Raw genomic sequence first — 16,175 nt, forward strand, 5'->3', positions numbered from 1 at the left:
TGGCGACCCTGCACCTGGCTACCCTGCACCTGGACACCCTGCACCTGGACACCCTGCACCTGGAGACCCTGCACATGGAGCCTGGAAACCCTGCACATGGAGCCTGGAGACCCTGCACCTGGACACCCTGCACCTGGACACCCTGCACCTGGAGACCCTGCACATGGAGACTGGAGACCCTGCACCTGGCTACCCTGCACCTGGACACTCTGCACCTGGACACCCTGCACATGGAGACTGGCGACCCTGCACCTGGCACCCTGCACCTGGCACCCTGCACCTGGACACCCTGCACATGGAGCCTAGAGACCCTGCACCTGAACACCCTGCACCTGGACACCCTGCACATGGAGACTGGCGACCCTGCACCTGGCACCCTGCACCTGGACACCCTGCACATGGAGACTGGCTACCCTGCACCTGAACACCCTGCACCTGGACACCCTGCACATGGAGCCTGGAGACCCTGCACCTGGAGCCGTCTCAAGCGTGAGTTGCCGCCTCCCAGTGGGCGATGTTTGTGTTGGATCCGCGCCGAGTGACGCTTTGCTGGCGGGGTGCGGAGTGAATGGGAGAGTCGGGGGAGGCGCGACGCTGGCCTGGGGCTGCTCGTGTCCACTCGGGCGGAGTTGCGCCCCTCGCGGTCTTACTGGATGAAGGCCTGTCCACTCCGTGTCGGTCGTGGCTGTTGTTTGACCATACTTCACCTCATTGATCAGTACAGGTTGGTGGGGAGCATAGACGGAGAGCCTCTAACACGTGTGATGCGTGGTAGTCGTCCATCCGAGCACTATGCAGGCTGAAGCCCACTTCGCTTTTGAAATGTCGTCGTGTTAATTTTACTATACAGAAATATATTATAACGTTGCCTTGTAAACAGACGCCCCAAGCGACCCCTCGGGTGACCACGGCCAGGGTTTATTTCCACAATCAGACGGCACGGGCCTCTCACCGAGGCGGTCACACACGGGCTGAGTGCTTCGCTGTTTGCACCAGGGTCAGGGAGCCAACCGCTCGCCCTCAACTCAGGGGCTCCGCGTCCCCCACGCCACTGGAGGGCGACACTCGCAGCGAGGAATCCCTCGGCCCAGCGCCCGTGTGGAGTTCGGGCAGCGTCCCGCGGGCGTGCGGCGACTGCGTCTCGAGGCGGCGAACAGACGCGGGGCGGCGCGATTGTCCTGGCAGCGAGGGGAGACATCGGAGCGGGGCTTTGTTGCCGCTCGTGGCACGCGAGGGGGGCAGGAGGGGAAATGCCGCGCGCACAGGGAGAGGGGCGCCGCTCTGTGGAGAGAGTCGCGGGGAGAGGCGGCTCCACAGAGAGGGAGTGGAGACACCGGTGGGGTGGAGCTTGGGCTGGACCAGGATGCCTCGGGCCGCTGAAGTGGAGGAGCTACGGGCGAGCGGAGTGGAGCAAGGTGAGAGGGAGGAGAGCACGGGGAGGAGAGCGAGACGAGAGGGGAGAGACGGGGAGAGGAGGGTGGTCTCCTCGTGTTTGTTCACCGCTGTGATGTTCGTAATCCGAGTTCACGATGACCTATATCGTTCAGTGGGCCTCACCTGGTCAAATTAAAAATAGTTCTCTTTTTAGTTTAAAGTTGCTTCTTGCCTTTTAGACCCCATGGTTGTTTGCTGATGGTGAACGTTGCTGTGAAAGCATGGGTTGTGAAGAGTTGCCGTGTAGTCAGTAATGTTCATAACCCATTACTGGTTCCTCTCCGTGTGGGTATTTGTGGTTAATATTTGGCGATACTTCACTGTTTTGCGTTTTGTAATATTCCACCGAATTTTTCTCAGATGAATCGTGTTTGTGGTCGTATTCTGTTGTAGACACAACAGTTTTAGTGTCAAATTCCATTAAAGGCATGTCTGCGTGGTCATTGTAAACGTCACTTTTACTGTGTTTTCCTTCCGTGTGGAGTTTCCACCGAGATGCTGCATCAAAGGACAGGGTACAGCTGCAATACCCCCAACAACCGGCGTAAATGCGTTTATTTGCAGTAAACTGGCACTTTTAATGGGGATCTGCATAGAACAGCGCCCCTAGCGGTGGAGCAGCGCCCCCTAGTGGTCAAAATGTATTGGTGACATTTACAAAAACAATTTCATTTGTCTGTTTCCAGGTCTCCGTCTCAGGTTGTCCACCGCCTTCTACTCCAATCTCCTGCCCGCACCCACACTGAGAAGCACTCACGCAGTATTATTGTACACAGAGACGAGGCATAAGATATACAACGCATCACTCATCCTTGTCGTGAGGCCTTTATTCGTGGATATTCGCCGCGCGCCAGGATTCGAACCCATCCTTTGCGGACTCCAGGGTGGCTGCGCAGCAGCCTTGAGCCACCGAGGCATCACACAGACGCACCCTGCTTTGTGTATTACATCGTCGTCTTTTTTAATATCGTCATTGCAGTTAAATTTTTAATGTATAAAAAAATCTATGAAATAAAAAAATCGCTTAGCGTGGTTTTGTTTTAAGATTCGGCAAGTTCAAAAAAGAAAGTTGGATTTGAACCCGGGACTCAAAAATTAAGCAGCCTCACATACTCTCCACTCGCCCACAGAGTGCCGTTGACACCACAGGGCTACACGTGGTGTTCGTGATTTCACTGCAGGCATGTGAGTGATAGTCATCTCGTTACATTAATGGCATGGCAGGTATCATGGCAATGTGATAGGAGCTCACTGACAATATCGCGACGAAGAGGGCTTGAAGGCAAGAGAGTTCGTGCAGTTTTGCTGTTCCTCAATCGAAAGAGGGCAGACCAGTGGTTCACGAGACGGTCCAGTTTGGGTTGCATGGCCACGATAGCACTCCAGTGGCTTGTCTTTAATTGTCCACACATGAAGATGTGTGCATCCGCCTGCTGATGTTCTGATGCAGTTGATGGTTCCATCAGTGTCTTCAAGGAGGAATGGTCCAAGGCAGGATGTGCGATGTTCCGAGCCTCGAATTAAAAGTTCATTCCGGTCGTCCGCGTTGTTCCACTGTTTGCACAGCAGCGTGCTTCTGGACTTGGGTGAGATTCTAGGATGATGATCGCAGCAGCAGCAGCGCGGTGCAGTGTTGCTAGGCGATGAAGTTAACTGAACGACCTCGTTACCCGATGGACAAGCATCGTGGCCAAGACGAGTCTGGGATTTGATCTCCATCAAGCGGCTTCAAAGGAAGCCGTGCCTATCCACCGCACCACGTGGGCCTGGTAGTTAATATTATGGATGTTTTTGAAACTGATTATGCAAAATGTGCTGCCCTGAGTTTTTGATCCGCATGCATCGCTGATCTTAACCAAGAAGGGGTGGGTTTGAACCAGACCTGGGTGACGCACGGACACTCACGCACTCTGCTTGGCCACCATGAGGTTCTGATTACGATCACGGCCACTTGCATCCACGGCTTTGTTTATGTCCAATATTATGTAATTGTGCATTTAAACTCCGACCCATACCTAACAGAGCAGGTTCTTACCGATTGCGTCTGGCAGTTTCACAAGCGTTGGTTCAAGCAATCCTGACTCTTATTCTATGGGTCTTTCGGTAAAGTCACGTCGATAGAAAAAAATAATAAAAATATCACGTTTCGATCGCAAGTGTTGCGATCAATTGCTTGTGTTGCGATCGATTCGTCGTGATATTTTTATGATTTTTTTTATATCTACGTGACTTTACCAAAAGACCCCAAAGAATAGGAATTCCTGCAGTCACGAAAGCTTTAAGTGAAGATTTAATCCTGACTCTGCTCTTTCCTTCCATACTCCACGTCCTACCATGCCGATAGGGTACCCCGGATACAGAACCCCCGATACGGAATCCCGATACCGACGTGGATTTTCCAAGTCCTGCTGTGTATCGCTAGTTCTAAACATAGCCAGTGTTATTGCACACTTCAATTCAAACAGAGTTGCATCGATCCAGCCGGACTCAACGTGAGGATGAAACACATTTTTGGGCAAAAATGTAAAAGATTGAGTTTCTCTAAAAAAAAGGTAATATTTTTCATAAAAAAATTATGGGTAAAATTATATTGATCTATTAATAGCGAATAATTAACGTGATGTTGAAAACAGAGTTTAATATTAAAATTATGGTTAAAGTGAATGTGAGTACTTGTGATGTACTCTGCTTCAGGTGCACTCTTAATGAGGTGGCTGTTTAACTTTTGACTGAACACAGACTGAACATTGATGGTTTAGTTTGTCAGATTTTCTGAAAAATGTAGAAATATTTCACAAAAGCTCAAGAGATGAGATTGATGCATGTGCCCTAAACGATCGTTACACACCGCACCAGGTACTCATTTGATACCGAGTCAACCTAGGGGAAACCGAGGACTGGTTCAGATAATCGTCACCAGTGTTCAACGTGAGTGGAAATCTAACTCTAATCGGTGGATCCATAGCGCAGCGCGTTACACAGCCACATCACACATACAGCGAGATGGCAAGACACCTTTTAATGTTTATTCATGATACCTTAAACTCCACGCAACAGGCAGAAATCAGTCATACGGGACGCACTGGGCTTGTCTTAATTACAAAATAACAACAAAAGCAAGATGCTTCATTTTAGTCTCAACTGCGTGGTCCGTTGTTCGATACAAAATGTCTCCCTGCTGACGTTACTTTGCCCCAGATTTAACGGCCGATGCCAGACCCCCTCTGGCAAAACAGCACGGTGACACGAAAGCCCGCCACAGCCCAGCAGTAGCGAGATGTTGCTCACTCCAAATACATGAAGTCTGAATTCAGCACGGCCTTGCGGAAGAACAGGCTCGATCCACGCTTCAGTTGTCCCTGCAGGGCCCAGGGCACACGTACATAGACAGGCAATCACGTCACCACTTCCACGCACACGTGATTACACGGTGACAATCATGAATCACTGCCTCAACTCGACCATAATGCACAAACACCACCTCCACCACGCATTCTGCAAACTCGCATACAGGTAGTAAAATGCTCTGGCACTCTCATCACAGATCATGTCTGTCCCGGTCAGCACGGCGGGCACGGGAAGAGGGCGGCATGGCAGGCACGGGAGCAGGAGGCTCACCTGAGTGCTGAGGCTGCTCCAGCATGCCAGCCAATTGGAGTAGGGCGGAGCGTAGGGCAGGGAGCCCCCGGCAAGCCTGCGGGTGGCACATGGGCATGTTGTGTCACGCAGAGAGACGTCCACTTAGAGACCTCGGAATCTCACAGCATCACAAAATCAGGGTTACACAACCTCGTCACCTCACAACCCGGCAATATTATAAGCACATGGGCATCATAATCTCATGACCTCAGGATGCCATTATAAAATAAACCTCGAAAACTCACCTCAAACTCTCACAACCACAATGCTCTCACAACTTCACAACCTCACAACCCCGTGCCCTTGGGAGCCTCACAACAAGCATTTTACACGAGTACACAATCACATGACCTTGTGAGCTCACGATCTTGTAAAGACGCCCTCGCCAGCACACGGGTGCCCCGGCCTGGCCGCCCCCTCCACTCACCCGCAGTTGTTGACGGCCATGAGGTTGGCCACCAGCACAAAGGGGTAGGTCACGATGCTGGCGAAGAACTGCAAAAAGCAAACGAGGGAGAGAAATCACGCATGCACGTGGACTCCGTGACGCTTTCTAACGCGAGTTTGTCCTCGGCAGTATTGAACAGGCGACGATAACAGTCGCACTCGCGCCAGGCGAGTGCGGAGCGGTTCGCCTGCAGGCCGCGGATGGGGCTCGGGTATCGGCTCAGCCAGGGAGGGTGCAGGCACCACCATTAGATCCGTTGCCCGAGCTCTCTCTCGGGCAAGTCGCTAATCGCATCACAACTTTACACTCAAGTGACCGTGCCCTCCTCTGTTATAGGCGGACGGGGCTAAAGCATAAACGCCAGAACCCCCCACCCCCTTCCAAAGGCTCAAAACGTCAAGCGGCCAGCAACAAACAGCGGTTGTAATAAAAAGGCGTTGTACTCACCCCGGTGATGGCTTGGGTGTAGCCCTTCACCTCCTTGGCCTGCGGGTGCTGCACAGAAACGGCGGGTGTCACGTCACCATCGCAGGAACCCGTCGGAGGAGATCTTCACTGCGACTTCTCATGGGGTGTGGATGAGGTGTGCATGGCGTGATGGGTGAGGCATTCGTGGCCGTGGCAGGTGAGGCGTTCATGGCGTGGCGGGCGAGGGGCAGTGTTGAGTAAACGAGGTGGTGGGTAGCCTGAGATGTGATTCGGTGCCAGGTGGAATGGGATGTGCATAACTGTGGCAAGTTAGGTCCACGTGGCAGGCAGGTGAGTAAGTAGGTAACAATTAACTCCGCTAAGTAACGTAACGCATGCTGCCCACAAAAACCTTGACAGCATGTATGTATAGTGTATAGTGTCATCATGGACTCGTGAGTGTTGTTATGGTGTCACCTACCCACAGACGGCCACACAATCAACTTAGTATTCACTCTCTTTGCCCAGGTAATCCGCCTACACTTAAGAAAAAGCCTCTACCCTCCTGGGCAACGAGACTGTGTGGGTGATCGCATTATTCCAGGAACACCCCACAATTGTCACAATTCAGGGCCATCACACATTAATTTAATAATCTATTTTAATTGATAAATCAATGTATTGTTACACACCTACATAAAGACTCTCACACAAGTGGCTGTGGCAGAGGCTGGGAAGTGAGTGGTTGTACGTGACTCACGGTGCCGTCCAGAGCGTAGGTGTTGATGAGGTGAGCCAGGATGTTGCAGAGCCACAGGGAGATGATGTCTCCCAGCAAGCGAGGAACGAGGCCCCTGGAACCGGGAGAGCGGACGTGGTGATACAAGCGAGCGGCAGAGATTCGTGGTTCGAACCAGGCAGGCTACCCTGGTTATTACTGTAGGTGTATTATTAACTGTAATATACCGCACGCCATCTGCTTCACAGTGGACATTACTGATCACTTGAGTTCATTCGAAAGGTGTAGGCCATTGCGTGCCAGCGCCATGGTTCAAATATGCCGAACTCGGAAAATTACTCTGCGTATTATTAAAAAGCGAATGTGCAGAGAAACATTGCCCCCGAATGCAAAACGCCTAGAGACTGCGCCTGTGAAACATAGCAGTGCCTCCTTCGTGATAGCCTTGTGCTCCAAGAATTGTCCAAATACCTGATGTTAATTATGTGCTGCGTATAACCGTGACCTGTGATCTACACGAGCTCTGTTAAATCCACGTGCTCCACGAGGCCCATGCCGCGCGTGTCCCATGGGCTCTGTATGCTCCACGTGCCTCACGCTTCACGTGCGCTCCGCTTAAACCACTCACGCAAAGAAGCCCATGATACCCTCCTCCCTCCACATGACTCCGAGGGAATTGAAGACACCGCTGAAGGAAGACACAAGCACGTTCACGTGAATCATAAACCCCCCGGCTCCCTGGCCGAACGGCGAGTGTTCATGTCACAGTGACGATGTAAGGATGGGTGCGGAGCGGATCACTCACGTGTACTTCACCTCCCTCCCGATGAACTGCACCATGCAGCGCATGGAGATTACTGAAGCGACAATTCACAGCGGTGAGCATTAGACCGAAGGGCCTTATTTTATGTTTCTTATTGGGCTTGTTAAGCCAGGAAAGCCTCACCGAGCCAGAGCTCTTCTCCAGGAGGCTCTTACCAAGTTTTCACAAAAGGGGGCTATGTTGCTGCTGCTGCCGTGTGGAATCCCAGTTGAGAAATGTGCAGTGTATATTTTCAGCATTGGAATGTTTGGCCAACACCAGTTACATTGTATGGGTTTCAGCTACAGGAAGAACCCAGAAACATGAGAGAACATACAAACTCCACACAGAAAGGTTCCCGATTTGGGAATCAAACAAGTCACCCGTTCAGTCACCTATTCAGTTGCCCACTCGCTCACCTCTAAGTCACTCTACGACCCAGTCAGTCACTCACCGTGAAAAGGATGGGACACGATTGTTGCGGTGCACCTGGCTACCATCTCCCGGGAGGTCTGTGGCGAGAAACAAGGACACAGATGTCCATCGCCATGGCACAAACCACGGCCCACGCAGCAATGCCGCTCCCACACCGTCACTCTCCACTACCCTCCATGTCACTCTCCATTACCCTCCGCGTTACCCTCTCCACCACCCTCAGTGTTACCCTCTGTGTTACCCTCTCCATCACTCTCCACGTTACCCTCCACTCTACCTGCTTCACGACCTCTTCCAGAGACTTCTCCTTCGGTTCTGAGTTGCCGTCTTCTGTTACTTCAGCCTAGAGGATGTTGACATAAGCAGAGTCAGAAGAGGTTATTGCATAAACCTAAAACAACACAAGGGGCTGTAAAGGCTCTTAACAGCCAGTTGTTTCAGAGGGAGGAAATTGTCTTCCTACCGAAAGAGCATAAGAGTACAAGTGAAAAATCGAAGTGGTTTGCTAATCAAATGAGCTTTGACACGTTGGTCCTTCAGTTTACAGCCATGAGCCATAAGGAAAATTCTTATGACAAGGCAAAGTCTATCCATAGGACAATGGCTGTTCACTTCCCCACAAGGTGGTCATTACTTTATTGACCCTAGTGGGATGATAGGTCGAGTTAGCGTCTCAGCATGATTTGAATCCAGAACCCTCCGCTTGCAAGCTGTTCGCTCGAGCAACTTGGCAACAAGTCAACTCAACTCTCATTTCACATGAATTGCCCATTACCGAATGAATGTGTTAATTATATCTAAAATTAAATAGATGAGTATTTTTTTCTATTTTACATTCATCAAAGCTCTACACTGGTCCATGATATACAAAAGCTATCTTAACACATCAAGAGGGGAGGCAGCTTCTTCTTTCCCTCCTGCCCTGGGTACATTCATGCTTGCTTAGCATCTATATTCGTCCACTGGAGGGTCACAATGCCAACATTTAGCCACAGCAAATATGCTCCGTAAACTTCGAACCCGAAGTCTTTCTCTCAACAGAGATTAGTAAACTAAGCATCACGTCACGCAAGTCTGGTTTACCGCCGCGTGAAACGAGACTGCCCTACCCTCCCACCACCATCACATCACGCACCATCAGCCCGTGTGCACATGCATTCCTATCTCAGCGCCAGTATTGACATTTGCCTTTAGACTAAGGTCAGCAAAATCACAAATGGAAAATAAAATAATCACCCAAAAGCGACTGCGTTGCACGATAAAAAAACATCGTGAACTCATTTGCACTGCCCGCAAGTGAGTTTCACTCAAGTGTTCTCTGAAGCCATGAGCCAGATTCACGACATAGACATCGATTTACTGCTGCTACTTAATTAATATCCATAGGACAGAAGAGGAAGTAAATCACTGCAAGGACAGAATTTGCAGAATTACATTGCAGCAGGCAACACCATCCTAACTGGATACAGGCAAGACCATCCCAAAAGCAGCTGTAGTTAGTACAGGGGTGTAAGGTACGAGCAGCGTACAGGGTTAAGAGTAACAACGTTCCGACTGGCGCGAGACCAAGAGAGGGAAGTTCTTTAACGTACCTCGTCCTCCGCGTATTTCTGTGGGACGAAATAATACCGTCAATTTAAGTCACATTTATAAAACTCTTCAGCTTGCCAAATAGCGTGTAACGACACAGCGAGACATGGACGAACATCGATGCATACGTTCACGATGCACGCGTCAAACTGTAGGTGTAAGGATCAATATTTAGTTTTTCCTACATATGGTATATAATGGCTTCACGTGATCCCATACAGCCACTCGAGGCAGGTGTATATAGAATTGTTTACAATTATATCTATGACCCGAAATAGCAAGCTGTATTATTTATTATTTACAAAGAGGTAACTCGTTACCTACTTACCAACAGCAATTTGTCAACCCGGTCAAGTATGGTCAAACCCCCGTAATTGACACTGTGGAATGGGCTTTATCCAGCAGCTGCTTGGAAGCGAATAATCAAATAATATATTGTTTAAATGCATGCCTATACAGGTCACCATACATAAATGGAGACTACCTGTACGCAGACAATAACCGGTACTGCTATTTTACTGCAAGCTAATGACAGGAGGTACGAAAACAATTTGCTTGCATAATGTGCATACATAATGCTCGTTGATTACCATATGAAAAACCCAACCGGCAATGGATACCCATTGTAATCTATATGTATTCATGAATCCACCCCCTTCGCACGAGAAGTGCTCACAAGTGACGTCATCACATCTATCGCCCTATTTAAGGAACAAAACAGGATTTTTCCACAAATCTGGCTGTCGCCTGATGACGCTAGTTGTAATTATTGCCGAAACGTCGTACTCAAGATTGTAAATGTTGTAGATTTGCTGTCCAACACACCGGTGTGCTGTACCAGTAATTAATTGGCATGTTCTGTTTATGTAACAAACCTTACTAATTGGCTGTGTCGGGTGGTGGCGAGTTTAACGACACATTTAAATTTACGCAATCTAACCCAAAAAATATATATTATGGATATTAATCATGATAGCCTACATGTTAAACTGGCAATAAAAATACTGGAAAGGAAGTTGCAAGAAAATGAAAGAAAAATATAACAGGGAACTTCCTTAATACTGTACCAGCCCCCTATCCGTGTACAAGGAGCTTGGTTGATTTTCCAAACCATATAGTTTATCATCGATGTGAAACCCTGCAAACCCACCGGCTACCTTTAGAGATTTGTTCATGAAGCCATCCAGATATATAAACACAGACACAACTTCAACCGAGAAGATGGGTACAAACTGAGTAATCATTGGAAGGACGTTATTAACCAGATAAAGTCTTAACTGACTGTGATGTTTCCATCCTACCTGCCTATGTCAGCTGTTATTTCCGACTCTCTGTGCCTCTCTCTTAGATCTCTCCCCCAGTGACTCAAGTGCTGCTGCAGCGTCCCACTTTCTGCCCCCCCCCTTCCCCACCCCCCCCTTCTCGGTCCCCCTACAGCCGATCTCTCCCCCAGTGACTCAAGTGCTGTTGCAGAGTCAGAGTCCCACTTTCTGCCCCCCCCCCCCCTTCTCTCTCCCCCCTACAGCCAATCTCTTGGATTGCACTCTCATGCTCACATGTCCTTTGGATTGCACTCATGCTCACATGCCCTTTGGATTGCACTCTCATGCTCACATGTCCTTTGAATTGCACTCTCATGCTCACATGTCCTTTGGATTGCACTCTCATGCTCACATGTCCTTTGGATTGCACTTTCATGCTCACATGTCCTACAGTCCATCTCTCACAATCGCTGGCCCCACCCTCTTGCCCGATGCGGCAACCCCCCCTCCCTCCCCCCTCTCGGGTCAATATAATGCCTCGTCCACAGCAGTCTGATTCTCTCACCTGAAGACGGTCGCTTGTTGTTGCAATCGAAACGTCGTGATCTATTATTCTTTCTACCTACGTGACTTTACCGAAAGAACCAGAGTATGGAAACCCATGCACTTTCACCCTAAGGCTCTGCCATGCAAGAGATCTGCCCAGGTTTGGTGGTGGTCGTGCACTCAACTGTGTCCGAAATCATCCAGGCTCTATACATTTCTTATCTAATACATTTATAGCAGTCGAATACTTTGAACTTATATTTATAAATGTGGAGGAAAAACCAGAGGACCCGGAGAAAAATCCATGTGATCACAGGGAGAACATACAAACTCCGATATACAGGCGTGACGGTCGGGATCAAACTCACGACGTCCTCTATACCAAGCGAGATAATTAATATCTCGCCACCATGGCGGTCACATTCACTGCAAGCATTTTAGCCACACCAATTGGGTACTAGAGGGGAATATTTTCAACCTGGCAACAACACTGTTTCGAAATGTAGCACGCGCAGTCCCTTCTGTCACTGCAAGGGCCTCTTGCAGATAAGCAAGTGGGGGGGGGGGTGAGATGGCGTGTGTGTACAAGTGTAGGTGGTGATGTGAGCACCACTGCCCATGCGCACCTGCAGCACAAAGCTGTGTGTGGAAGACGCGAGCATGGTGGTGCAGAGGCGTGGTGCCAGACCCCGGAAGAGACCCAGCTTGCCGTCCACCTTGGTGATGTGCCGTGCTGCGAGACGGGGCAAGCCAAGGTGGTGTCACTCATCTCTTTTTTCCTGACTAGAATGAACCCTGTCACGCAAGTTACAGCTCCAGAGTTGATTGGTAGCGTTAAACAATCTCATGCGTCTAAAAGTCATGTTGACATTTAACGTTATACAACCAACTGCACTGTTTTGGGCCTACGATCAAATTACCCAGAATTATATCGATCTGGGAGGCTACACGAATTAAGCCTGGGTTGTGCTTGGATATGGCGGCCACCATGCATAATAGGTGTTACAGGCTGTCGGGCGTGGGCAGTGTATATATTGCATTAGTTATTGTACATCTATGCTCCCCGTGTTCACCAACCCACACTGATCAGCACAGTGAAGTTAGCGTAAAATAACCTCCATAACCCGCACAGGTGTGGGGAGACTTCATCCAGCAGTAGACTGACAAAACGTCCATGTATTTTGGCCAAGGGTCGTGTGGTTGCTGCCAAGTGCTGGGCTTACACACACACACAGAGCAGGGCCAAGATGTGCCAGTGTTGATGACAGTGCCAATGCTGGTGCCGGTCTCACCGTAGCCAAAGAGGCCTGGCAACTGCAGCACGTGGCGCCCAAACATGTTCCGTCCCCACAATGGGGCGAGCGGCTCATGGCCCACCTGGAGGGTGGCGGGAGGAGGCACGTGATTCACACACAGCAGCAGAAGCAGCGGCAACATCGCCCCCTGCTGTCAACACTTAGCAAGAACCCTCATAAAGATTCAGCCGGGGTTTCCTGGGTAAACAAAGAGTATCATTTTTGATTTAAAGCTTTCGTGACTGCAATGATTCATCTTCTTTGGTTCTTTCGGTAAAGTCACGTAGAATGAGAATAAAATAATAAATTGCTAAAATAAAATAACACAATAATATTCTCACGACGTTTCGGCCACAACACAAGCGGCCTTGTTTCGGCCGCTTGTGTTGTGGCCGAAACGTCGTGAGAATATTATTGTGTTATTTTATTTTATCAATTTATTATTTTATTCTCATTCTACGTGACTTTACCGAAAGAACCAAAGAAGAAAAAAAAAAAGAGTATCATTGTTATTTGGCCAAGAAAACTGTCCCCACAAATGAGGATAAATTTAAGTGGTCTCAGGTAAATCATGATCCCTAAATTCTAACTCATGAAATGTATCCTTCAATAATATTATTCCAGCCTAAACATGAAAAGACGTGGCGGGACATATTTCAACTAAAAGCCTCCGTCTGTTTGTAAAAAACAAAACTGCGGAGACCGTAGTCAGTCCTCGAGCGTCGAGGCTTTAAGCAATCGGACAAACAAGTCGAGGATCTGACCCAGATCTCAGGAGAGATGGCCAGGGGTCTAGTCGAGGTTGAGGTCAAGAGTGACCCAGGGGTCTGGAGTCGGGCCAGGCGTGGGGTCACGACACGAGGAGTCATTATGAGACCCCCAGAGCTCGTGCGTTGGGTAGGAGTAGAGGTCAAGATGAAGGTCATGATTAAGGTTAGGGTCAGGCCGACCTCGGGGTCGTGATGCGAGGAGACACTGGAAACCGGGATCAGAGAACAAGCCGACTGGGGGGTTCAATGTCACTGCGGTGACCCAACCTAGGCCGGTTCTGACACGACACAGCCAAATCCGGCCGGGGAAGTAAAGCGACCACCGCGGTCACGGCACGGGCGGCCAGGCGAGGCCGGAGCCGGCGCAGCCCACGGGGAGAGAGAGGAGATAAGAGCGCCATCAATCACGGTGGTCACCCCCAACCTCGGCCTCCCGGCTCCGCGGGCCGGAAGTGCGCCCTCCTCGGCACGTCGTCTATCCTAGCATCGGTGTCTGGCCGGGCCTTGCCTTGCTGGGGGCGCACAATCGGGATTCCCCCGCGGTTTCACCGGGGTCCCCGGGCCTCCACCCGGTATCCCCCAAAGGAGATGGAGTCCGCCCGGCCTCACCTGGATGAGCACCTTCACGTAGAACATAGGGTGCGAGGCGGCCGTGAGCGCCGCGCCGATCGCCGCCTGTGACCACCTGTCTCCCGCCATGGCTGCGTCGTCCCCGCTGCTGCTCCCCCTCCTCCTCTTCGTCTCTCCGCGCCGCGGTGACGTCTCCAGCCGCGGGGCGGAGCCCGGCCAGGCTCTCTCCGCTGCTGGATGAGTGGCGTGCGGATGATGAGCAGCGGCGCCTTTAATAATTCGCCGTACAATCAATTATTAGCGATATGCTTATTAATTTTACGGCGTAGATGTGGCCACAAGTAATGGCCACGAATCGTGGGGTTGATGGCTTTGCGCGATATTCTGAAACTTGTGCCGCCGACTCCAAATCCAAGGTGGGAGAATATCATTCTCAAGAGAAGTCGAATGGATACACTTGCCCTGTTTCGCCTTGCCCCTGGCTGATATCGTCCTGATATGGACGAATCACAGAGGTGGGTTTTTATTGTGGCTTCATGGTGGATAATTATCTGCAACGCCGCCTGCTGAAAGGTTACAGCTGTTTTTGAGCCGATTGCTATTTACTTCAATTGTTGTGCCTTCATCGTTTTGTAATTTTGGTGATCCAGGTCACTCTTGGAAATTAGACTCATAATCGTCTGTCGAACTCTCACCTGGTTAAACAAAATTAACTTGACTTGGCGGTTATGTTTAAGCTTTGGTGAAGCTAAAGACACCTTGTAGAATGCATGTTCTGTTTGTAATGCCCGGTAGTTTTGTCAGATTGTCAAGCAGCCCCGTGAATGTCCATTCCACACTCACGCTCGCCGTCGAGTGAACGTAAACCCTGAGAGGTCCAATTGATGATGGCACAGCAGCAACACCCTCGTGAATCCCACCCAGAGCGCTCTTAAAATGTGCTCACTGCCCCAGCCTTTTATCCATTCTCACACAATGCAGAGCATGCCACATTTTCAGCACACGTGTTCCCCCGATTCAAGAGCCGAATGGCTCACAGGGCTATACCAAATAAATGAACTATGAACTATAAATGAACTAACTATACACATAACCGAGATTACTCATTATTGCGTTGGCTTTGGTGTATTTTTCATTTAATGATATATTGGTATTTGGAATATTGACTACATTTATCTGCTGCAGATCAAGAGTTGCCCTCCATTACCCGGTCACTAGACCGCGTGCGATTCCACGTGCGGGAGGAATAGCTCCAAAAGCTCAGCCACACGAGACGGATTCACAGAAGTATTTGCCATACAGCCATCTTCTTTACTGCCATTTCGAAGTCGCGGGGGGTTTTGTAGCTTCACAAATCTCTACGCGATCCACCAACCCTCACCTCCAAATCCCTGGATGAGCGCCACCACGCCCAGGCACGATGGCCCAAGTCGCGGGTTTTGTCCGATTCGTGGTGGTCTCTCTTTCTTCGATGGTTGCTGCCTTGCACCCTTTCCACGTTTGCCTTATACGGTCCGAATCGTGAATATCGCTTCCACTCGACCAATTAAAAAGTGTCAATTTGAGATATAATTACATCTCAAATTTACACTCAACACCACCCATATTTAATTAATTACACTATGTAACACGATTTTTGTTCCTGGGTAGTATTATTTTCAAAATGCAGACGTTTTCTCATTGAAAATAGGTTAATTTTAAAATCACTGTCCTGGTTACAAAATCAAAGTTTGTGGAGAATAATAGCAATTTTCTGTACTTTTTTATGCATAAACAATTAGGAAATAACATTTACTTGCCAGGAACAAAAACATCAATTTGTTAGTGTTATTATTCATGGAGTAGATTATTAACTTTGCTTTTGTGTCCTGGTCACAAAAGCAAAGTTTGTGGAGAATAGCCACTTTCTGTACTTTTGAAGCATGAACAATTGGAAAATAACACTTATGACCCGCGAACAAAAAATATATACTTTTGTTAGTGTTATTACTCGAAGCTTCCAACTCTCCCCCAGCTCCCTCGACCAGCCCACCTAATTTCACGTCTCCAGACCGACCGCCTCTCACGCTCAGACTGCTTTTTGTGTTTACTGAAGTTTGTTGTCCTTCCCCCGCACCTTCGATTAGCATGGTTGACTACGTACGATGCGAAAGAAGTTCCTACAGTGCTGTACATACATCTCACGCCCTCTGCTGCCCTGTGTCACGCACCAAGCGTTCACGCTGGCAATACTTCAT

General features: G+C 49.4%; 1 protein-coding gene and 1 long non-coding RNA gene across 3 annotated transcripts; one reads left to right on the forward strand and one right to left on the reverse strand.

Annotated features, from left to right (window-relative positions):
- The first annotated feature begins 4 nt into the window (after positions 1-4).
- On the forward strand, positions 5-2,972 carry LOC142924042 (uncharacterized). The gene is made up of 3 exons (XR_012941189.1): positions 5-489; positions 997-1,415; positions 2,121-2,972. It is a non-coding gene; the product is annotated as an uncharacterized LOC142924042 (long non-coding RNA).
- A 1,462-nt stretch (positions 2,973-4,434) lies between these two features.
- On the reverse strand, positions 4,435-15,438 carry LOC116940064 (mitochondrial carrier homolog 2). Of its 2 annotated transcripts, XM_032949357.2 has the most exons (14): positions 15,320-15,438; positions 13,978-14,171; positions 12,596-12,680; positions 11,930-12,036; positions 9,498-9,515; positions 8,183-8,248; positions 7,925-7,982; positions 7,474-7,525; positions 7,297-7,356; positions 6,690-6,783; positions 5,969-6,016; positions 5,501-5,568; positions 5,053-5,128; positions 4,435-4,793 (listed from the first exon to the last, which is right to left on the reverse strand). In XM_032949357.2, the coding sequence occupies exons 2-14, from the start codon at positions 14,065-14,067 to the stop codon at positions 4,719-4,721; spliced, it is 897 nt and encodes a 298-aa protein (XP_032805248.1). In that variant the 5' UTR covers positions 14,068-14,171; positions 15,320-15,438; the 3' UTR covers positions 4,435-4,718. The 2 variants fall into 2 exon arrangements, with proteins under 2 accessions (XP_032805248.1, XP_032805249.1); XM_032949358.2 differs by lacking the exon at positions 15,320-15,438 and having other exon boundaries at positions 5,969-6,007; positions 13,978-14,425.
- Between the last annotated feature and the right edge of the window lie 737 nt (positions 15,439-16,175).

Source organism: Petromyzon marinus, chromosome 7 (assembly GCF_048934315.1).
Source record: "Petromyzon marinus isolate PM22_M1 ecotype Great Lakes invasive population chromosome 7, UKy_Petmar_22M1.pri1.0, whole genome shotgun sequence".
Lineage (NCBI taxonomy): Eukaryota > Metazoa > Chordata > Hyperoartia > Petromyzontiformes > Petromyzontidae > Petromyzon > Petromyzon marinus.